This window comes from Manis javanica, chromosome 3 (assembly GCF_040802235.1).
Source record: "Manis javanica isolate MJ-LG chromosome 3, MJ_LKY, whole genome shotgun sequence".
NCBI classification, from domain to species: Eukaryota; Metazoa; Chordata; class Mammalia; order Pholidota; family Manidae; genus Manis; species Manis javanica.
The window spans coordinates 196,193,896-196,218,706 of NC_133158.1; the positions used below are offsets into that span (position 1 = coordinate 196,193,896).

The following is a 24,811-nucleotide window of genomic DNA, read 5'->3' on the forward strand; positions in this document are numbered from 1 at the left end:
CTGGTTGAGTCAGGCCTACCCAGTTTATCTAGGATAATCTCTCACACCTAAAGTGAACTGATGATGAACTTTAACTATCTCTACACAATACTTTCACAACATGTAAATTAGTATTTGAGTGAAGAGCTGGGGACTGTAGCCTAGCCAAATTGATATATAAAGTTGACCATCACAGTTGCTTTGGACCTTATTCAGGAATGAGTTTTAGTATTGTGATCTCTGCTTTCCAAGGTCAGCACACTTCAAGTGTCTGACCCAGAAATTCTTTCTGACAGATCTGCTTGACATCCATTAGTTTTGTAGTAAATAACTGTATAGTTGCACTATTCTTGATCCTAAAGGGTTCTCTCTACTGGAGCCAGTATGTCTGGTTATGGCAGGATTTTGCCCAAGAACATAAATCGGCATATGCATAAAAATCCTGACCTGGGTGGTTTCTGATCCTGACACGTACATGTGACCCTTTGTGCTTGGATAAGCACACTGTGACACAAATCTGCTCTGTGTAAACTAGCAAAGTCTCAGATTATCAGGAACAGTGAGTGGTCACACAGGCTTCTGACATAATGACAAGATAACTAGCTTTCACTACTTGAAGAAAAGATACAGATTTGCTTCTTTTTTACTAGTGCTGACTTTTCCACATAGCAGATGGAAATTAATTGCATTCCTTTGAGCATAATAAACCCTAATCTCTCAATCTGAATACAGGATGTATTCAATGTCCCTACACTCAAAGTAGGAGTAGACAAGCCACTCAGTAGTAAAATAGCTAATGGAAAAAGCACAGTAGACATTGTTAGGAATCTTCCTGGTGGTCTTGGGTTCCAAAGTGTTCAGCCTTCACTTGGAAACAATTCCTGTAACTGATCCTCTTACTGGCTTTTAAGGCCTATGTTTTAGTGTTTGGTTTCTTGACAGTACTGACCAGTGGGGTGATGGTGCAGAACTACTAATTCTACCTCACGGAGTCATGCTGTTTGCAGCGAGGCCGGCCTTTGCCTGCTTTGAGAGCTTCTCCTGGCTGAAGGACACACACCTGTGACAGGGTTGCCACATGGCCTTACCTCATTTCCTCATAGTTGGTGGACTTGTGACCCATGCACTGTGATAACAAGTTCTTTCGAAAGTTTAAACTAAGACAGAGCTAAGAGCCTTGGTTTCTGTAGCTTGAAAATTATTTAGATTTGGGCTTGATGGGACATAGATATTAATGAACACTGACCAGATACTCTGATGAACAAGCAGAGTACAACTGTAGCAAGAGATTTGAAGAGAGAAGCAGGTATGGTGTGGTGTCAGAAGAGTGAGGAAGAACAGAAGGAGAGCTTGTGCAAGAAGCCACCTGGTTTTCCAGTGCTCTGAGAAATTCAGCTATACTTCAGTTTTGTGGGAATTCCTTCATAACCCTTATATTCTCATTATCAAAGCCTCTCTTTTTTAATTTGAGTTGAAAGGGGTTTCAGTTGCTTTTAACCTCACAAGATAATATAATAACATAAGTAAAAAAATGCTGTTGTTTAGTAATGAAAATTATATACTTAACATACATTGGCTTTAAGACTATCCCAGACTGTCAGCTTGATTCTAGGATTTGTTTCCACATAGGTTAGGGTGCCATGAATATATTGAAGAAACAGAACAGAGTAGTACTTTAAAGTATTTGTATACAAGCCAAATCGCTGCCATATAATGTATACTGCGTGAAGAGGGAAATGTATTGCTTGTTTTATGAACACTGACATAAGGTGTATGCCTTAGTAATAGAAGGCTTTATTGTTTTGTCTTCTTCCACCAACAAAAGGCTCAAAAAAAAACTTTAATGTGGGATCTCCTAAAACAATACAAAATTTTGGAGTAGTGGATAGAAGAGAGATAATCTGAGATTGCATTAAGTGATGCAGTTATGCTCATGGAGTGAGTGGTGGCAGAGCTGAAGTTGTATTTCACACCTCCAAAACGCTCACACAGTTCACACTCTTTCACAGTTACCAGAAAGCTTCTTGGTCCTGAGGCCTACATGCCCTTTGTCTCCAGGAATTCACTTAAAGCCTTAATGCAAACAGGTGCGTTATGTACCAGGGTGGGTCATCTCTCCCCTCTTCTCTTTGGCCTTTTATGTGCATAAAGAAGAGACTTGATTTCAGTATTTAAATAAAATATTATACTTTGTTTTTTTTTAATAGTGATTATTGAGAATACAGCCTTCAAATCTCTCATAGATTTGTTCTGCTTAAGCCTGAGGCAAAACCACAACTTGCTTTTCTGGTAGACCTGATGTGAGAAGGATCATAGCTTAAAAAAAATAACATTGCTGTGCAACACTGATGGATGTAGATTTGATAACAAACAGATGTACTGGAGTTTCAGTATAATGACATATTTGAAAGTGGGATTCACTTATGCCCAACAAATAGTTAACTGTGTGTGATAAACACTTTGCTGGGTGTTAAGGTAACTTATACTACTAGGGAATTGGAACCTTAAAAAATAAATGTACAGAAATTTCATACCATCCTGATTTAATTCAAACTCTATTAAGGTTAGCAGTTGTCCTGTGTCCTGAATTTTTTTTCCCTTTACTAGTACTTCTCTTCTTTGTAAAACACCACCCCAAATGTTCTGTCTTTACATGGAGCTAGTCAGGGTGGCAAGCCCTGTGAATAGGCCTACTTGACCTCACTCCTCGGTTTGGGCATGACTTCACCTTGACACAAGTATTTGGATTTGAAAATTTTTTTATTGTTCTGGGGAACAGTGTTGTCACCCAGTGTTTACAGTTCAATGTTACATTAATTCCTGTAGAGGATCTTTTCTAGTACCTTCTATAACCTCTTACACATAAAACATAGAAAAGTAGAGTTTACATAATGAGAGTGTTTAAAAACAGATAATTGGGACAAATGTAGTATATTAATGTAAGATGTGAACTAGAATGTAAGAGAAAACTAGGTGTAAGATATATGGAATCTTCACTTTTCCACAAATCTAAAACTATCACAAAATTTAAGACTTTATTTAAAAAAAGATTCTCCCAAAAGACATATGTACAATATTACTATAAGAAAATAAGTGGGAGCAATTCATTAGCATGGGGAGCAACTTTTATTCTGCATTACCAAATAATATATGATAAAATGATCAAGACTGAATTACTTGAAGAAAGGTCATTGTTCTTATAGAAAATTCTAGTTTAAAAACAAACATTTCTAACAAAATGTTAGAGTTGGAAAGAAATGCAAGTACAGTCTTTATGTTAAAACTTAAAAATGGGGCCTGAAGTTACTGTTTGAAACATTTTGATATCATAGGGACAGAAACCAAAAAGTAAAGACCTGCTTCCTAATTACTTTGGCGTAAGTCTATCTAGAGCACAAGTCACCTTATATTATAGTTTGTAATTAAATTTGTAATTATATGTTCATAGTCCTTCCTAGCCCCCAACCTAAATGCACGTGTTCATCTTTTTATCTCTTAAGTTTGGTACACAGCAGTTGATGAAACAGAACCAGTTAATGTTTCCTGATATGAGAGGAGACAGCTTTCAAGTGAACTAGAAAACGGCTAGAAATCTGAAGACCTTAGAAATGTATTCTTTTTTTTATGCTACTTGCAGAAGTAAATAAATGAGCTAGAGGAAACCTTTCTGATTTATGTTTGTGTGTTGGTTATCTTCACACACTGTTGTCTTCTTCAGCTGCTAAGATCACGCAGCAGATCTGCTGCCCCACTACTCAGGACTGTCCCACATCCGGGAAAGGTGCTGGTGGTGCTGATGGGGAAGCTGTAGCTGCTGGTGGTGATTTCCCCGTCACAGGAATTCCAGTGTTTCTTAGGCCCTTCGTGTCAGGTTTGTGGCTGTGGGAAGAATGTGGAATTAGGAGGAGAGCTTGGAACTGTGTCTTAGATTCTAACCCCTCCACCAAAAATTACATTTCTCTTCCTATTTTGTCCGAGTCTCCTTTTCTTTCTTCTTTTCTTGAAACTTTCAAGAAGAATACCAAATACCGTGACTGGGTTCTGCTTAGCCAGAAAGACCTATGTAACTCCTCTAGGAAAATTGTGACCTCAGTTTTAACAGAGTGTCAAGAAGCAAAACGTGTAGCTTTATCACACCAGCTTTAGGTGTTCAGAAAGGCTTTTGTCTCTCTGCATTCCATTAATATAACAGGAGTGGTACCTGCTACCTAGATAGGTGAGATGTAAAGCTAGCAGGAACTGCTAAGTGGTGTATATTCTTTTTTCAAAGTAAGGTTGTTAAGAAAAAACAATTCTGTCTGTCTTGCCTGCCTAACTACTTGTGCATCTATCTATCCATCTACACATTCATTTTAGTTGCTTTCTGTCGTTGGGAATTCTTATAACAGAAAGAGCCATGGCCCTAGATACAACTAGCATATCTTACAGACTTTCTTAAGGTGACATAGCCATAGGTTATAGGTGTGAGCAGGCTGATTTGAGTGTCACAAGAAGTTTGAATTAGGACTGGACTGTCAGACCAAGCCAGTTCTAAAAACTCCAACACTGGACTAGCTGGGAGTTTGAGGAGTGTCTCTGACTGTGGCCACTGCAAGGAGGTTAATGTTACTATTCATAGCTATACTGTCTTGCCACTGAGAATCTTTTTTATTCTTTTTTTTTTTAAGTTGGATTATACTTTACTCTGTCTTTTCAGTTGTATTTCATTTGAATTGACATTCATTACTAGTTCTATATTATGATAGTGTTTTTTAAAGATTCCAGATATCCTTGGGTGGTTCCACATTTCCTATTAAAATTGCCTGCTTTAAAAAAAAAAAAGCTTGCCTATGTTTCTATCTTTTCCACTTAACTGTAAGCTCTTTGAATGCAGGGGCTTGTCTTTAGTTTTCTTGTCCCCAGCACCTGGAACAGTCCCAGGCATGTAGAATATACTAAGGAAATAATAGTTGCATTAATGATTTTTAAGTACTAAATGTTTATGTTCATTTAATTTGATTATTAGCTCTTTGGGTTTTTTTATTTTATTGCTGGAGCAGTGGGGAATTGTGAAATACAGTTGACTCTTGCAACACAGGTTTGAACTGCAAGAAAACACTTTATACACAGATTTTTTTCAATCAATATTTTGGAAAATTTTTTTGAGATTCGTAGCAATTTGAAAAAACACTCTTAGTTTATTGAGAACAGTATATAATACATACAAAATATGTGCTAATAACTGCTGTTGGTAAGGCTTCTGGTCAACAGTATGTTGTTAGTAAGGTTTTATTTTGAGTAATCAAAAGTTATATGTGGATATTCAACTGCATGGGGAGTTGGTGTCCCTAACCCCCATTTTTTCAAAGCTTAACTGTATATATAGATCATTTCCTCTTTGTAAATTGTTTTGGATTATATGCATGCTGTTATTCATGCTAGGATTTAAGGGGATTTTTTTCACCACTGTAATGGCACTTAAATTTGACCTCAGTCTGGTATTTCCAGAAGGTGATTGATTATCTGATTGTTTGAATGTAATTTTAATTCTTCAAAAGCCGTGAATTTAATATGAACTGATTACTTTCTGTTTTGTTCTTTGCCATACCAAAGCTTTTATTTGATAACATAAAAATTGTAAAAGTAATCAAGTTCATTATATGAAACTTAGGAGATACAGAGAGTTAGGTAGATAAACAAATCATAATCTGTAATTCTTAGAGATGATGATTGTTAACATTTTGGGCATATGCAGTGATGTGCTGGTGTTTACCAGCTCTCTGTGAGTTAGTTCCAGTATGAATGTTAGTTGATACTTTTATTTAATAAGTAAAATGGAAGTAAAACAACCAAAGCATATATTAAATTTCCATCCGTTTTGTCAATGACCTGAGCAAGTTCTTTGCTGATTCAGATAATAGTTTTAAAATACTAAAAGAATGTTTCCTCAGTATTTTGTGGTATTCATAATGTAACAGCTGCAGGCACAACATGCTTGTATGTCAAATTTGCATCAACATTTTCTCCATCACTTCTTAAGTCTAGACCATCAATAAAATGGTAAGTTAAGCTGTGGTTTCCCAATTTTGTGATGTAAATACTCCCATTTTGGCCGGTTTATCGAAATGACACTGCTGATTGTGAATTGAAAAGAGTTGCACAGTTACAGTTGCATATCATTATACAGTATTTCCACCGTACAAACATAATAGACATGAATAATCTCAAGAGCATAGAAAATAGTGAAATTTAGTAAAATAATTAGGAAATGATAAAGTTTTAGTATCCCTTTTTTTTATTAAGGTATTATTGATATATACTCTTATAAAGGTTTCACTTGAAAAAACAATGTGGTCACTACACTCACCCATATTATCGTGACCCCCCGACCATAACCCCTTGCAGTCACTGCTCATAAGTGTAGTAAGATGCCACAGAGTCACTATTTGCCTTCTCTGTGCTACACTATCTTCCCCATAATCCCCCCACACCATTTGTGTCAATCATAATGCCCCTGAATCCCCTTCTCCCTCCTTCACCACCCGCCTGCCCCCATCCCTCCCCTTTGGTAACCACTAGTCCCTTCTTGGAGTCTGTGAGTCTGTTGCTGTTTGTTCCTTCAGTTTTGCTTCATTGTTATACTCCACAAATGAGGGAAGTCATTTGGTACTTGTCTTTCTCCACCTGGCTTATTTCACTGAGCATAATATCCTCCACCTCCATCCATGTTGTTGCAAATGGTAGGTAGGATTTGTTTCTTATGGCTGAATAGTATTCCATTGTGTGTATGTACCACATCTTCTTTATCCATTCATCTACTGATAGATGCTTAGGTTGCTTCCATCCATATCTTGGTTATTGTAAATAGTGCTGCAATAAACAAAGGGGTGCATATGTCTTCTTGAATCTGAGAAATTATATTCTTTCTGTAAATTCCTAGGAGTGGAATTCCTGGGTCAAATGGTATTTCTATTTCTAGTTTTTTGAGGAACCTCAATATTGTTTTCCACAATGGTTGAACTGGCTTCATTCCCACCATCAGTGTAGGAGGGTTCCCCTTTCTCCACATCCTTGCAAGTATTTGTTGTTCTTAGTCTTTTTCATGCTGGTCATCCTAACTGGTGTGAGGTGATATCTCAGTGTGGGTTTTTTTTGCATTTCCCTGATAATTAGTGATGTGGAGGATCTTTTCATGTGCCTAATGGGCCATCTGAATTTCTTCTTTGGTGAATTGTCTGTTCATATCATCCACCAATTTTTTAATTGGGTCATTTGCCTTTTGGTTGTTGAGGCACATGAGTTCTTTATATATTTTGGATGTTAACCCCTCGTCGGATATGTCATTTACAAATATATTCTCCCATACTGTAGGATTCCTTTTGTTCTGCTGATGGTGTCCTTTGCTATACAGAAACTTTTTGGCATGATGTAGTCCCATTTGTTCATTTGTGCTTTTTTTTTCCTTGCGTGAGGAGATGCGTTCAGGAAAAAGTTGCTTGTGTTTATATTCAGGAGATTTTTGCCTATGTTGTCTTCTAAGAGTTTTATGGTTTTATGACTTACATTCAGGTCTTTGATCCATTTCGAGTTTACTTTTGTGTATGGCGTTAGACAATAATACAGTTTCATTCTCTTGCATGTAGCTGTCCAGTTTTGCCAACACCAATTGTTGAAGAGGGTGTTATTTCCCCATTGTATGTCCATGGCTCCTTTATCGTATATTAATTGACCATATATGCTTGGGTTAATGTCTGGGCTTTCTATCCTGTTCCATTGGTCTATGGGTCTGTTCCTGTGCCAGTACCAGATTGTCTTGATTACTGTGGCTTTGTAGTAGAGTTTGAAGTCAGGGAGTATAATCCCCCCAGCTTTATTCTTCCTTCTCAGGATTGCTTTGGCTATTCAGGGTCTTTTGTGGTTCCATTGAATTTTAGAACTATTTGCTCTAGTTTGTTGCAGAATGCTGTTGGTATTTTGATAGGATTGCATTGAATCTGGATTGCTTTAAGCAGGATGGTCATTTGGACAATATTAATTCTTCCTATCCATGAACATGGGATGTATTTCCATGTATTGGTATCTTCTTTAGTTTCTCTCAAGAGTGTTTTTTAGTTTTCATGGTATAGGTCATTCACCTCCTTGGTTAGGTTTATTCCTAGGTATTTTATTCTTTTTGATGCTATTGTGAATGGAACTGTTTTCCTGATTTCTCTCTCTGCTAGTTCATTGTTAGTGTATAGGAATGCAACAGATTTCTGTGTATTAATTTTGTATCCTGCAACTTTGCTGAATCCAGATATTAGTTCCAGTAGTTTTGGAGTGGATTCTTTAGGGTTTTTTATGTACACTATCATGTCATCTGCAAACAGGGACAGTTTGACTTCTTCCTTGCCAGTCTGGATGCCTTTTATTTCTTTGTGTTGTCTGATTGCCGTGGCTAGGACCTCCAGTACTATGTTGAATAACAGTGGGGAGAGTGGCCATCCTTGTCTTGTTCCTGATCTTAAAGGAAAAGCTTTTGGCTTCTTGCTGTTAAGTATGATGTTGGCTGTGGGTTTGTCATATATGGCCTTTATTATGTTGAGGTATTTGTCCTCTACACCCATTTTGTGGAGAGTTTTTATTATGAATGGATGTTGAATTTTGTTGAATGCTTTTTCAGCATCTATGGAGATGATCATGTGGTTTTTGTCCTTTTTGTTGATGTGGTGGATAATGTTGATGGATTTTTGAATATAGTACCATTCTTGCATCCCTGGAATAAATCTCACTTGATCATGATGGCTGATCTTTTTGATGTATTTTTTAATTCAATTTGCTAATATCACCTTTGTTTTTTATGTGACTTATTTAATTGTAAATTTATATAATTTCTATAAGGTTATATAATTTTTAATAATACTGTATTTAATAACTGACCTGCAAAATTTCTGGAATTTCATTGTTAGTTCTCATGACCCAGTGTGGGCTGGCTCCACCATGCCTCTGGGTAGATGTGTTCTCTTTTCTTGTATAAATATGAAATATAATTGTAAGTATACATGTATTATACGTACTTGTGTCTGTGTTTATTTGTATTTATATGCATGTATGTGCATATAAATGTATATGTATGTGTTTTTTAATTAAGATTTTAAAAATAAGATTGGGGTAATACTGATAATCCATTTGGGGATCTGTTTATCTACTTCATAGAAGTAAATCTGAGGATCAGTTGATCATACTCTGTTGCTTTGCTGCAGACTCTATACTTAAGGCCATTAAATGGTGGGTGTAGCCAGTCACAAAAGGGACTTGGTGACACTGGCTGCCTGAAGTGCCTCTCCAGTGTAAAAGTGAAGAGAAGAGAATGAATTGAGATGGGGCAGCATAAATTTCCTGTGTAGTAGGCTGGTTATTTCAAAATATGGTGCCCGTGTGGACTTCGTCATTCCTCAGGCAGTCTTTATCTTGAGAGTGTATGGAAACCTGGCTCTGCGTGTCCACGACGAAGTGCTCAATCCTTTGCTCAGCTGGACCTCATACCTGCTATTCTCTCTGACATTCTCTTCTACATCTTCTTGCTTCCTTCCCTTCTGCTTCTTTCTCATGCTTGTAGGAGGCAGATTTACTGTATGAGTCTTTTTAAATATCCTGTAAATATAGGACAATTTGTTTGGGGTAGTTGTACTCAGTGTCTACAGTCTTAATGAACAGTTATACCTCCAAATGACGGTGTCCTCAGCTAACATAATATCTACCCTAAAACCTTTTCTGTGGGCTCCTTAATCTTGAAATCTACTTTATGTGTTAGGTAATTTCATATAACTGTTTGTAGCCATAATTTTAAATGATTTTAAAATCCTTTAGCTACAAAATATGTTCTTAGAAGCCAATGAAAAAGATTTCCAGTGGCTTGGCAAAAATTAGATACTAGCTGGTAGATGCACTGCACTCCTTATATAATGGAGAAATTGTTGATTATTTTATTTGCAATAAGAATGTTCTTGCTTACTCACTGTTGAAATTTCTGTTCCAATTCCCAGAGGAGAACAAATTCATGTGTTGTTAGAATGAGCTCAGCTGTTTTCTACATTCTTGGCCCATTTTACATTCTTGGTTAAAGCCTTTGATTTTAACAGAAACTCTTTAAGAACTGTTTTTGAAGGACTTGGTTAAATGAATTTTTTTTAAATGTATTTGTTTTAATTAGTAACATAAAGGTCTTTTTAAGGCCTTTAATATTTGCAATTACATTGATTAGGTCTTGCTGTTTGTATGTTTTGCTTCATTTTAATTTCCTCCACTATCAATTGAATCTATTTTATTCTGGTTTAGGAACCACTGAAATTTGTTGAAAAGATAGAAATGTAATGCATTTTACAGAGGGTAAATAGGGAGGGCGTGGCCAATTTAATACCTTTGATCAAGTGATTACAAAGGTAAGAAATGGGTGGCCACCGTATTTCCCTTAAAAAATTTTTTTTAAATTATTGGTGTAGAAAGATCTTGTAGTGTCTTATAACAGCCTAAATAAATTTATGTACTTTTATTAATAACATTTAAACCTGGCTTTTAAAAACTATCTGCCTCAATAGTTCAAACAAAAAATATAGCTAACATTTTATAAGCAGTAATGTTTTTATATTTTAAAGTCAGGGTTTCAAACTAACCTAATTTCTTTCTGACTGTAATTGGAAGTGTTAACTAATGTTTTGATCAGTTTCAGATTCTTAAGATAGATATTTGCTTTGCAGTGAAAATAGCAAACTGTCATTACTCGTGGCACTTTTATTTTAACCCCTACAATAGAGAATGGAGAAACGTGAAATCTTATGTCTCACCTTTTTTTTCTTTCCTTGTTGCCTTCCACTAAACCCACTGATTTTTCATATGTTTTTATTAATAGTAAGGTTTTATTTTTTACAAGAGAACATTAAACTGGTTAATTGAGATAAATTTGGTCTTGTTGGAACACTACCACATCCTGAGATTAAGGTACCTTCCCAAATATATATATACGCATGAACATACCCATTTGTTTATGACATATTTTGTTGCTAGCCCAGCTCCAAATATCACCTGCTCCTGGGACTTCTGTGTTTGGGTACTGATTTTGATCGCCACATCAGGAGACGCTAGGCACCCATGCTATGCAATTCTCTCTTCCAGGTTTCAGTACTGAGTGATTAAAAGTGAGTTAGGAATGATGTGAAAACAAAAGCCAAAAATACTCGTCCATACTTACTGTACCTCCACTGAATGATTAATCCCCCCACTTTTACTATGATAGACTTACAAGTTGTGTGTCAAGTCTGATTCCACTTTTCCTCCTTCCATCCTTCCCACTCTCTTCTCCTATGTCCTTTATATAATGTAAAATTCAAATGTTTAATTAAATACTGTCATATATGTAAATATGTTCCTTTGATTTTTGTATATGCATATAATGTATATATATATGTTCCTTTGATTTTTGTCTCCAAAGGAATAGAATTCATCTCAGGTTATTTTTAAAGTGTTAAGTTTGTTCAGGCACTGAGGAAGCAAAAAGACAAGTAAAAGTTACAGACAGAAATGTCAGAATTAAGACCTCTTCTCTGTAACTGTGACATCAAAAGTGTTACCAGGTGTACCTTGGCAAGTGTGGGTGGTGATACTATATTACCACTCTATTCCCACCATCTTTTGTTCTTTTGAGTAATACCAAGAAAAGAGAGTAGATTGCATGTTCTGTTGAGAACCAACATATTGAAATATTTATACATGTTTAGTAAAAAAGAAAATACTAATGACATAAAGCATATTTTTCAAGGTTGGTAATAAACTAGTATGTTAATGAGAAACTTTTTCTTCTTTTTCCTCCCTGAGTATTTTTTTCATCCTTGGACAGAGGGCTTTTTTTGTTTTTTAATTATGAAACGCTTCACATGTTTGTGTGTCATTCTTGCACAGGGACCATGCTAATCATCTCTGTATTGTTCCAATTTTAGTGTATGTGCTGCCAAAGCGAGCACGTCAGAGGGCTTTTTTACTTGATATTTGTTTCTTGTTATATAGACGTTACAACTCAATATATGGTGTGGTGTAGGAAACATCTGTCTTTGATTTTTCCTTCTGTAATGTGCATCGAAGTGGCTCTCTAGATTTCTAAGCTTCCCGTGTCCTAATTTCTCTTGCCATGTGGTGTCCCCTGCCAGCCTTATATGTGTTGCAGGAGTTTATACTAGGTTTTTCTATAAGGAAATGTCCCAAGAGATGTGTCACCCATTTCTGGGTGCATATAGTTTTTTTGAAACCAGGATGACGCTTTTAGAAAAGGGTGTAGGTTTTCTTTTTTTTTTTTCCTTAGAACTTCTTTTTTACATTCTTTAAAGGCATTGTTAAATAGGGTGTAATCGGATGAGTCAGATGTTTTTAGGAGACTTGTTCTTTACATATGACTTAAAATATTCTGTGGAATGGAATCTGAACATGCCGAAGGGACTTAAAAATTACCTTAATTAAAAAAATTTGCCATACTTATCTTTTTTTAACTTAAGGCTTATATGCAACATCATTACAATATGTGTACTTTGCCTGAGAAGTTTATGGTGTAATGGAGGAGATAATACACAAATGTACTTCTAATACAAGTAAAAGGTACGTGAAAGTCCTGATTTCAAGAAAAGCGTATATCACTATACTTCAGTTAAAAAAATATTTCAAAAAAAGAAAGAAAAGCAGAAATGCACACAAATAGTAAGCTATTCTCTTGTCCATAGGGTTTTCACTAGACTGTGAGAACCTCATGGGCAGGGACCATGTCCCTAGTGAATCTTGTCTGTTTGGTACCCAGCATAATGCCCAGAAGAGCATAAACATTTTATTTCTTGGTTGAATAATAAACATTTGCTCTTAACAGAGTGAAAGCTTATCTTTTAGTCTAAAATACAATAATCAGCTAGTAAGACAAAATTCAAAAAATCAGTTTCTGCATGTCATGGATGCTTCAAACTGAAACTGTCATGTATTTGTCAGTATTTTATTTCTCCCTCACTTTTTTCTGGCATATAATGGACACTGTGTTAGTACTATGCTGTCCTTTTTTTTGGCCTTTAACCACAAATAACTTTAAAAATTTAATCCTACTATATTGTTATATATATCTAGAAAAGAGAGGATTATATTTTTTGCCCTTTTTGTCTTTCTGCAATTTCTTTTAACACTTTTTCTACAGCTCACTTTAAGTTGACTGTGGAAGAAAGATAAAACCCTTGAAAGAATTTATTCTGGTTATTAGCTCCTTGTTTCATTCATTTATGCATCAGACCCATAGTTTTCAACATTTTTCTGTTTTCATTTGGAGAGGTTAAAAAATTCCTGTTCTCACATGTTGCTGCAAATACCACCTTTCCTAGGTGGTGATTCGACATTATGCCTTGTATATATCTCAGAATAAGTTGTACCTACTCTACATCATGTAACCCACTTGGGCAAGTTCTGATTAACATCAGTGTATGTTACTGTGTATTATACATGGTTTGAAATTTAGTAGCACACCAGTGAATTGTTTGTGCAGCTTATTGGCTGGGAATTACCAAAGGTTTAATTTATAGAGAGGTTCTAAAGGTAGTGTACAATGAAAAACTTTGAATTATCACTAAGTTCCATTAATTCACATTTAAAATACAGTGTTTATTGCACCATCTCTTAATTAGGTAAACCTGGCCAGTTTTCCATCTATTGTTAGAAGAGAGAACTATTCTTCCTTGAGCACCAGATGCTCATCAAGGTGATATTTTGTATGAAAAATGCCAATTTTTAAATGTTAGACCCAGATGTTCTGGGCAAGATGTGCATACAAGGTGTAACTGGGAATTGAAACCAATAGAACAAAGCCAGCAGTAAAATTATTCCTGGGGATTCACTTATTAAGTAAATTATAAGTGGAATGTATAATTTTGGATTTGCTTAAGTAAATTATAAGAGGAATCACCTGTACTATTCAAATTATATTTATTTCTGTGAGTACAATTGAGTTCACATTAGTTCAGTGAGCACTTAATACGTATAGTTCCACTGACTTGCACTATAAAAAGGAAGTAGAAGACAGTCTCTCTCCTTGAGAAATTTGCAGTCTGATTAGGAAGTCAAGACATGCATGTGTGAAAATAAAGAAAAAGAGTTGGGAAGGACAGGAAAACATATTCTAATTTCAAATGTGCTGTAGTTACTAATAACAAAGTTGAAAGCTTCTTCTAGGATTTGAATACTTTTGTGGGATTACTTGTTAATAGAGCTAAAGAAATATAAATCCTTTTAGAGCTACTGATCACCAGGTCCATTTTGTGAAAAACATCTTGGGAAGGGTGAGCGAAAGGAGCAGAGTTCTGTGTTCTCACTGAGAACAATACAGTGCTCACGAAAGCTTGTCGGTCTGTTTTGTTCTCTTGGCTTTGTTATTGCTTCAGCTTGGTAAGAGATTAGGTATGTGAGAAGTATGCATTGTGAAACTCAGAATGGTTGTAAGTAGTGAATAATTGCAACTGAAATAAATGTGCATGGTCAATTATTTGAATTTGTAAGGTAGAGTTATAATAACTGCAGGGCAACTCAACAGATATTGGCAGGATAGCTCCCACAAGTTCAGCCTCGGATAATTACAGACTACAGAAATTTGTGTATTGGGAAGTAGGGTAAGAAATATAACTAGCAATTTTTGAGACACTAGTATGTGACAAGCCTTGTGCTATATATTTTACATATTGTTTTGTTTTGTTATTATTCAGACTCAGGAACAAGCCAGAGGATAGGCATTAGAATCCTCATATTACGGATGAGGAAGCAATTCCAGCAAGTGAGTAAATTAGCTGAGCTCACACAAATAGGGAAGTAGGTCTGGCTGCCTCCAAATTCTGTACTCTTCCCACTATAGGCATGATGCCCCAGTAGGCACATCATGATCCTATTTGCTTTTTCTCTACTTGTCTTTCATATACTTTATGCTCACAGGTATGAGTGTTGTTAATAGAACTCATTTTACAAATTTTGTAATAGGTAGGGTATGTTAATTAAACTCATTTTAAATATGCATCAGCTTTTTTTTCCTGGAAGTAAATGTGTAAATAAAGATTGCACATATGATTTCCTTGTCCTTGAAAAAGATCAAGTAGAAAAATACCTGGTGTAACGTAATGTTATATTACAGATCTTAATGATTATAATTGAGCCATCACTGGTGATAAAAAAGTGTCTCAGAATGTATATAACTTTTCCCCTCAAGCTGTCAGAGCACTGATAGAAATATTTTGTAGTTTTGTTGTAGTTTTTGACTTTAGCAGAAGCTATTCTAGTTGGTTATCAATTATTTTTCTTTACTAATCTTCACTCTTAAATTCTTAAGAAAGGATTCGCCTCCTCACCATCCTCACACTTTAAACTGTAGCAGCTTGTTGGAGTTTTAAAATTAAAAAATAATTTATTTTCATTAGTTTCAAGTAACTACACATTCTTATTCTTTTCCATTCCTCACACTTTATCAGATCTGGTCCTACATATTGGCATGATAATTTAGGCACTATTAAAATGGCATCATAGCTTTATGTTTGTTTCAGTGGCAAAATATTGTTTATTAACTCTCATTTCTTCTCCCATTACATAATACTGCCTTCATCTAGAAGGTAATATAGAGTGATAAAAATCTGATGCTCATACAAGATGAAAACAGGTATTTGTGTTATTCTGTAACACTGTTGCCTTCTGTTTTGACAAGCAAGTCAGGGTTGTCCCAAGGCTTTGTTTATAAAATTACATGTAATGATTTTTTTTAATGGAGCAAGTCAAGGACTTTGGTTTTATTGTAGTCCTGAAATAAGTAGCACTTTGAAGAAGTACAGGTAACCCTTGCTATACAAACACCTGTCTTAAAAACATTCTTTTTGTAGAATGACTGACTCAGTGTTTCTTCGCAGACTCATATTTTTCACCTGGTATAACCATAGTACTACTTTTCTAAAACTGTTACTGATGCTGGAAATTTCTTTTACTTCTTTCTTCTTTCCTCCTCACTGCTTTTGCCCCATTCCCTCACCTCTGACACACAGTTTTATCCCACTACTGTCACCATTAACTTGGCAACCAGAAATGACAGTCATCTTCCTTCCTGTCCATATAAATCCTGTTAACTCTGTTTTGTTGCCACTAACTTAGTGGTTCTCTGGGGGTGATTTCCTCCCCAGGAGACATTTAGCAGTGTCTAGAGACACTTTGGGTTGTCACAACTGGCAGGGAGGCGGGGTAAGTAAGTATGCTTTTGGCATCTAGTAGGTAGAGGCTGGGGATGCTGCTTGTCATCCTGTAATACACAGGACAACCCCCCTTCCTTACCAAATGTCAGTATAGTGGCCGGTTGAGTACCCTGCACTAGTTCTATTCAAGCATCAGCTCCATGCTTCCTTCAACTCTCTTAGGGCTAAATTTAGATGCCCTTCTTCAAAGTTCCCATAATATCTTATATAACATTTTCTTTCACATTGTTGTTATATTTTATTTATTGAATTATCAACAAGACCGCATACTTCATGGGGGACGAGATTGTATATTATTCATATTGGTGTCCCCAGTTTGTGATATATTGCTGAGTATATAGTGAGAGGTCCATAAATGAAGAACTGATGCATGAGTAAGACTGCAGACTTCTCCAGTGCCTTTCTGGCACTTACAGAAACCTCCTCTTGCTTCTACCATCTCTTCTCTGCATCCACTCATTATTTATCTCATCCATCCAATATTAGCTTGTCAAATCCTATCATCTACATAATTTAGTTCCTAAAAATGTGGATATGCCCACAATTCAAGATACAGAATACCAGCACTCATATAACTAAACCCTTTAAGAAGTCAGGCATGCCACAACCACAATGGCTGGTGCAAACAGACAGACCAGGTAACTTCAGGAAGATGTCCCAGACAAATTCTTAATTGCTTTTGAAACACTTTGCTGCCATATCTTCAACCCATGGATTCTTAGTGTCTAACTTGGTTGGTGATGTCTGGTATCATCACTTCCCTCAATAGCATGTTTTCACTTACCCTTTGACATGGCATTTGAGTTCCAGTCACTTCTTAATCTCTTACCATGGCTTCTTCATATGCTGTGCTCCAACCATGCTTACCTGTCTCCACACCCCTGGTCTGTTACACATGTCGTCTGACACTCCGTCTTCCAAGCCTTTCTTCCCACACATTCTTCAGGGCTCAGTCAAGACACAAATCACATTTTGGAAGCCTTTCCTCAGACCCCAAGATCAAGTGGTATATCTTCTCTGCATCCATAGCACCTTGTGCCTATCCCTGTGTAGTACTAATAGAAAGGCAGTTGTAATGATTGCCTTTCTCCCTGAGGTCAGAGTCTGCTTTCAGGGCATTCCTGGTGCATGGTACATATTATACATGTAATAGATACTGGATGTGTGAGAGCATGGAGGAGACAGAATACCTCTACCAATGTGGTCTAACTTCACTGCTATGAAATGGAGATGAATTGATCTAAATGTTGAGAGAAGATGGTGCAAGGAGACAAACGTTTTATCACTGGCAGGTTTATCACCTTGACGAGAGGGCTGCTCCTCTACATCATATTAGCTTAACTCCTTGTTAAAAGGAGTTAAATGGCTAATGGCTTTACTGACTGGTATTCCAATGATATGCCATGCCTTTATTGATTTTTTTTTTTTTGCAAATAATGCATTTTAAAAAATATATTCAGTTACGTCTGCACACAGAAAGAACTCCAAAACTAGATATGATGACAACAGTGGGCACTTGTAGGCATTATTCTGATCTGTGTCCCAAGCAAGCTAAACCCAGCGACTTCCATGACTGGTTTGGGAAAACAACTTTTTCCTCACCAAAGAAGGGGTGGGGGAGGAAAGAATTTAAACCAGGAAACATGCTCTTGCTTTGAAAGTTGTATAATTAATTGTTTCAAATCTTTTATTATGATAAATAAAACATGATTCAAAATAAAAAGAGAGGTTGGATTTTCTTAGTTGAGCTTAAGAATGACCATTGAGGTTTGCTTTGCTGTTTTTCACAACATCAAAATGTCAAACCTAGCAACCCTTTGCTTTCTTCTGTTACCTGAAGAATCTGGATGAGACATTGTGGTATTTTTTGGATCATCTTTTGCATAGAAGGTGCTGCCTGCATATTGAACTTTGTGGAACAAACAGAAACTTTTACCCAGCTACCCAAACCTGAATTACAGACTTTTAGACTATAGTCAGGCAATAATGGATTTCACATGTGGCTCTGGCACTTACCAGCTGTGTGACTACAGACACAGTACCTAATTTCTAAGCCTTCTGTTCTTCATTTATAAAATAGATGGTCTGTTTGGCACATATAATAAGCTGTTTCCGTCATCTTCATCGTTGAAATCTTAATTAGAAAATAACTTCACTAGGTTAAGAAACACTTTTAAAATGTAATTTTCTTTCTTAAAAACACTTAACTAATTAAGGTTCATATACAAATGCAATGGTAACAGGTAAGAGAATGATCCTACAGAACAGCCTGAGAAGTGCTTTTTGTAAGAGAGCAGGAAGAAAGGATAGACAGGGTCTCTGCACAGCTAGGAGGAGCCCCCCGGAGTCCTGGAGAAAGATGAATCATCAGAACAGAGACTGGAAACAATTCTGGCTTGACCCAACTTTTATTTTGATTCTCCTCCTCAGGATCTGCAAGCCCTTTGCCCTCCTGGGGGGGTTTCTGATGATCATATCTTGAGTGGTTTTATCTGCCCAACCGAGAGCAAGGGCACCTGATGATAGGGGCCACAGTGCTTGAAGAGCAGAAGGCAGAAGATCTGGGTTAGCTCTGCTGAGGGCCAGGACATAGGCTTATAAGTTCAAGATGGAATGAGGATGGAGTTTTTGGCGCTCTGTTTTGCTGTGGGGTAGCCTGGGTTCGGGTTCCATCTGAACAACAGAAGCCAGAGGAGAGCAAAGTAAACTCAAAGGAAAAAAAACTTTAAACCCATAAGCTGTTAGGCTTACAATCTGTATGAAATCAGACCGCAAAGTGAAAGCCTATCACGGGTTGTACGTATTGTGAGATATTTTGTGATGCCCCTAAAGATTATGAACAAACATGAATAATGATAATAGCAGCTCACGTACCTTGAACATGCACTTTGTTCTAGGCTTTGTGTAAAATGCTTTAATGGATTCTCCCTCTTACTGTTCAAAACAACCTGATGAAGGAGATGAATTATTCCTGCTTTTAAATATGAGGAAACAAGGGCCTTAGAGAAGCTAATAATTGGCACAAAGTCACACCAGCTAGCACGTGGAGGCACTGAGTGAACATGGACAGTTGGACTCTAGAACTAGCTCCCTCAAGAGTGTTCCCCTCCTCTGATTAATCGTCACGTGGCTGTGGCCGCTATCCCGCAGTGGCCACTTTTCCTGGAGGTCCCCAGACTAGACATGAGCCTGAGCTCATCTGGAGAAAGCACTCCCATTAGGCTTTTTCTTAAGACTATAGGATGGTACCTTCACCAGTAGCTTTTTTCTCTGCAGAAAGATGAAGATAAAAGGTCGTCTTCAAAACCAACAGTTTTGCATCTATAGCTACATTTAAGATACAGAAATTATATGCCCTGCCCAGCCAAGTGGCTGCTCCAGCGCCTCCCAGAACTGCTTCCCATGGAGATGTATTTGACCACAGTCCTCCTTTTCATTTTCCTCATTACCAAACCTGTTAATGTTTAAAGGGGAACTTTAAACTTTAGAGTTTGGAAAATGTTTTAGACAAAAGATACTGGCTGATTGGTTGGTTGGTTTGTAGATGTAGCTTAAACTTAATGCTGCAAAGCTTGAGAATTATAGATCCTGGGCTGACCTGAGTCAAAATTCTATTTTGTGCCAAGGTTTCTACTCCCAGCTTTAAAAGCTTAAGATACAGAAAAGTGCAGAAAGTGTACAGTTCACTGAATTATCACATCAACTCAGCACCCTGAAGGCCCCCTTATGTTCTTCCTAGGTTTCTACGCTGCCATAACAAAAGTACCAGAAACTTGGTGACTTAAAATGATGGCATTTATCTTGCAGCTCCAAAGGCTGGAAGTCTGAAATCAAAGTGTCATCAGGGCCGTGCTTCTGAAATGCACAAGAGAAACCCTCCTTGCCTCTTCCCTCTTCTGCTGGTCTGCAGGCAGTCCTGGGCTTGCAGCTGCACCTCTCCAGTCCTCAGTCTCCATCTTCACATGGTTTTCTTCTACGGACACCAGTCCTACTGGACTATAGGCCACCCTGCTCCAGTATGACCTCATCTTAACTAGTTACGTCTGTAATGACCCTATTTCCAAATAAGGTCACATTCCGGGGTCCTACGGGTTAAAACTTCAACATATCATTTTGGGAGGGCAGCAGTTTGACACAACACCTACCATGTTCCACCCCAGTCAATACACCTTCCTCCTTCACAACGCTAATGAAGGAAATTTTTTAAATGATAATAACAACATTCTACCAAATCAGATGTAGCAAGCAAGGAGATGATCATGTAGACATTGAGAAACATCTCCTAGGCATAGGTTCTGCCTGTGCACACATGAACTTTGGCTTTGTTGGCCCTGCCTCTACGTACTGACTGTGATGCTTTGAATTACTGTACATGAATCAACAGGTATAGTATTAACATGCAGATTTTCTCCACTTTTGCACCAAGGATTTTCTCCTATGACCTCCAGTCGACCTATTTGTGTTTTAGTGCTGTTACCTCTTCTATATTACCTTATACTAATTTTTTTTCAAGATATTGTTTACAGAAAGCTTTCAAGAACTTTTTTAAAAAAAATTCAACATTGCTGAAAATACTTACTTTTTTATATTATGGTCCTAGCTTCATAATATTGTAAACTTCATGGAGCTAATTTTTTTATTTTCTTGTCTAGCAGAGTATATTCTTTAGGTACCCTTCCCATAAGATGAACCGATATGTTGTTGCATCTTCCTTTAATTGTAGCTTATCTGCCTAAGAAACAGCAAGAAGATTTATACAGATTACCACAAGCATAAATTTAAGAATGTAAATTTCTTTTAAAAAGTAAAGAATTTTTTAAACAAGGTTTTTTTCTAAATGATAGTAAGCTTTCAAGGTTGTATATTTTTTCTAAATGATTTCAAAATCATCCCAGTTTGTTTTAATAAAGTTAAAAACCAACCAACCACCTCACAAACTAGGAGCATAAACCTTTGTAACTAGAGGTCTTAAGCAGTAAGTAAACAGCTCAGAGGTTCTGTGACTTGCCTAAGGTTACAATCTGGCAGCCAGAACCACTGGTTGAACAAAATACAAAGCAACCAAAACATTTTTAATTTTAGGTTTTTAATTCTAATCTTAGTAAGAAAATTGTGTTAGTTTAGGTTAAATTGATTATAAAAATTTATATTAAAAGAGAGAAAGGGGGTCAGAATTCTTTTGAGTACCATGTAATTGCTACCTAACTTCAAGCAGTGTCCAGAATTTCATTGGAAAACATAGTATGTAGGTGGTTGTGAAAGCAATTTTAAAGCAAAATTTTACTTATATACTGCATATATATTTCACCAGCCTGTGCATTTCCCATAAAACATTTCAAATATTAAAGACAATTTTTTAAAGGTTTTAAATTTGTGTTCTGCAAAGAGGATACAGTAACTAATGTATCAGGTTTGCTGTTTGGTGCCATACTGAGTCCCAGCAATGACCTAGCATTATGAATGATTATTCTTCAAAGGATTAATGAATATGTGATAAGTTTTCTTTCTCTTTTTCTAGCCAAGGACCCTTGTCATCCATTAGAGCGGTAATCAAGAGATGTAAGTTTGTTTTTCCTTGCTCTGTATTTTCCTCTGTAATAATTTTAAATGATGACTTAGATTTCCAGCAAGTGATTGTAACTGATGAATTTTACGAAGGATCCAACAAGAGTAGCTTCTAAGGAATAATAAACCATTTTAGACAAACAGCTAGTTTTTCAGATTTCTTTGCAACTTTTGTTTATTAGTAAGCCAGTTCCTCAGGATAGTATACTTCTCTTACAGAACTAACCTGCAAAAAAAAAAAAAAAATCTGGGTCATATAGTCAGTTTCTGTGATTCTAACACAAATTTTATGTAACCATTTTCTATAGGTAACCATTTCTATAGCCCATCTAATGGGCTTAAAAAATACCAAACCCTGTCATTTTTTTTATTCATCTGTTTCCACAATATTTTTATTTAACTGTATAAATATCTATGGAGATTGGCTCACACTGTTACATACAAAAATGAAGTGCTGTAATAGAATTCTCTTCAAAATGGTGCATTCATACTTTCTGACTTTACTTTTTGGTTAAAGCTTTACCTCTTTGTTAAAACCTGCTCTTGGCATGGGATCTCTGTGTTGTTTTTTAATAAAAGGCTCTACAAAGGTCCCTTTTCCCAATAGAACATGGATTACCTGTTAGAAAAATAAAGAAGGGATTTTAGATGTTGTTCACATTATTTGAGCTGAGGTCACTACCTGAGAAGGTATCCTATTTTTAGAAACATAATTTGTAATGTTTACTATGAATTTAGGATATACACAGGTTGCAAAGCTCATGCATTTGAATCACTTCAGTGAAAAAATTTAAGGTGGCAATATAGAAAGATAGTCCATATTTCTCCACATTTCATTTCTGTTGGTGGTGGTGAATTACAAAGATGTGGGAATGCCAAGGTTCATGTTGAAAGGAATTCAGATATGAAAATGAAGAATTCATGTCAGCTTAACATGCCTTCGAGCCTTTGGGGTGAGGGGTTGGGGAGAAGGGGCATGGATACAATTTGAAAAGGAAATTAGGGCTGGGAATTCAGGCAAGAATTTCTTGAGATATAATTTGGGGTATTCAAGGTTATAGGCAAAACCCTGGAAATAGGTAAACATTTAGGAAGAAAGTATAGAGAATAAAGATGACGACAAAGGACAGAGTCGTGGAAAATACTCATTCTGAAGCCAAGCTGTCCCTTTAAGGGACCACTGGGCAAGAAAGGCATGACCCAAAAAACCCTGCTGAGGAGGAGGACCTCCTGTCAGTAAGTCCTGTCTGCTGGCTGCTGCCTTTGTTCTCCGGCTTCTTCCCTTTCCTCCCTCTTGGATTTCAGGATCTCTCTGTTGGTAATTGTAATTTGTACCTGATTTCCCATAGATCCTCCAGGATGGAACTTGCTTACTCTGATGCCCCTGTGCATGCAAGACTTGAGGAGAAGGCAGCTAAGAAGGAGTGACCCAAAGAGGCTGAAAAAGAATGATAAGAGTAATAGAAAAACTGGGAGACAGCTGTGTGTTCGAGGTCAAGGGAGGGGAGAGGTTTCCAAAAAAAATGAGTGAACCACAGATAGCTCTTACCTCTGTTGCAAGGCCAAATGACAGGCAGCTGAGAAGAGGTCATTGCATGTGGCACTTAGGAGGGCAGTGGTGACCTTTGAGAGAGCAGTTTAGGAGAACACTGATGTTGGAAGTCACACTTCGGTTTGAACAGTGAATGGAATATGTGGAAGTTGGGAGAGCTGGGGTAAGTTACTCTCTTATGACATTTGGTAAGCAAGGGAAGGAAGGGCTGCAGCTTGAGAAGGAAAGAGGGTTAAGCAGAGAGGAGATTTGAACGTGTTCATAGACTGTTTAGGATGAGGAAGCTGGGGACATATATAGGCAGCAGGGAAGGAGTCCCTGGGGAGATCAGACCGGACCAGGACAGAGGAGGAAGCTGCTGAAGCAGGGTCCTAGCAGAGAGAGAAAGGAGCTGAAACAAAGGGAAAGCTCTGGCTTTGAGGCATCTTCTTTAAAAAAAAAAGTTGCCTTTTAATCCTTGTAGGTCAGTTACTTTGTAAACACTAAAGAAATACTTGTTGATGACAACAACAACACAAAGCCCCAACTACTGTGGGGTATAGCAAAAGCAGTCTTAAGAGGAAAGTATATACTAATCCAGGCATATCCAAAGAAGGAAGAACAACCCCAAATGAATGGTCTAATGTCACAATTATCGAAATTGGAAAAAGAAGAACAAATGAGGCCTAAGGTCAGCAGAAGGAGGGACATAATAAAGATCAGAGAAGAAATAAATAAAATTAAGGAGAATAAAACAGTAGCAAAAATCAATGAAACCAAGAGGTGGTTCTTCGAGAAAATAAACAAAATAGATAAGCCTCTAGCCAGACTTATTAAGAGGAAAAGAGAGTCAACACACATCAACAGAATCAGAAACGAGAAAGGAAAAATCATGATGGACCCCACAGAAATACAAAGAATAATTAGAGAGTACTATGAAAATCTATATGCTAACAAGCTGGGAAACCTAGAAAAAATGGACAACTTCCTAGAAAAATACAACCTTCCAAGATTGACCAAAGAAGAAACAGAAAATCTAAACAGACCAATTACCAGCAACGAAATTGAAGCGGTAATCAAAAAACTACCAAAGAACAAAACCCCCAGGCCAGATGGATTTACCTCGGAATTTTATCAGACATACAGAGAAGACAAAACACCCATTCTCCTCAAAGTTTTCCAAAAATAGAAGAGGAGGGAATACTCCCAAACTCATTCTATGAAGCCAACATCACCCTAATACCAAAACCAGCAAAGACCCCACCAAAAAAGAAAACTACAGGCCAATATTCTTGATGAACGTAGATGTAAAATATTAGCAAAGCAAATTCAGAAATACATCAAAAGGATCGTACACCATGACCAAGTGGGATTCATTCCAGGGATGCAAGGATGGTACAACATTCGAAAATCCATTAACATCATCCACCACATCCACAAAAAGAAAGACAAAAACCACATGATCATCTCGATAGATGCTGAAAAAGCA

General features: G+C 36.9%; 1 protein-coding gene and 1 non-coding gene across 5 annotated transcripts in view; one reads left to right on the forward strand and one right to left on the reverse strand.

The window, feature by feature from the left end:
- Positions 1-24,811, forward strand: part of SH3D19 (SH3 domain containing 19) — a 168,658-nt gene that overhangs the window by 90,283 nt on the left and 53,564 nt on the right. For all 4 annotated transcript variants that reach the window (XR_012129616.1, XR_012129617.1, XM_073232587.1 and 1 more), the window contains exon 3: positions 21,745-21,785. Coding sequence is in view for 2 of the 4 variants with exons in the window: in XM_073232587.1 (XP_073088688.1) it covers positions 21,745-21,785 (41 nt within the window). In the remaining 2 variants the exon portion in view is untranslated. The remainder of the gene's footprint in view (positions 1-21,744; positions 21,786-24,811) is intronic.
- LOC118968559 (U6 spliceosomal RNA) lies at positions 11,848-11,954 on the reverse strand. Its single transcript, XR_005056289.2, has one exon. It is a non-coding gene; the product is annotated as a U6 spliceosomal RNA (small nuclear RNA).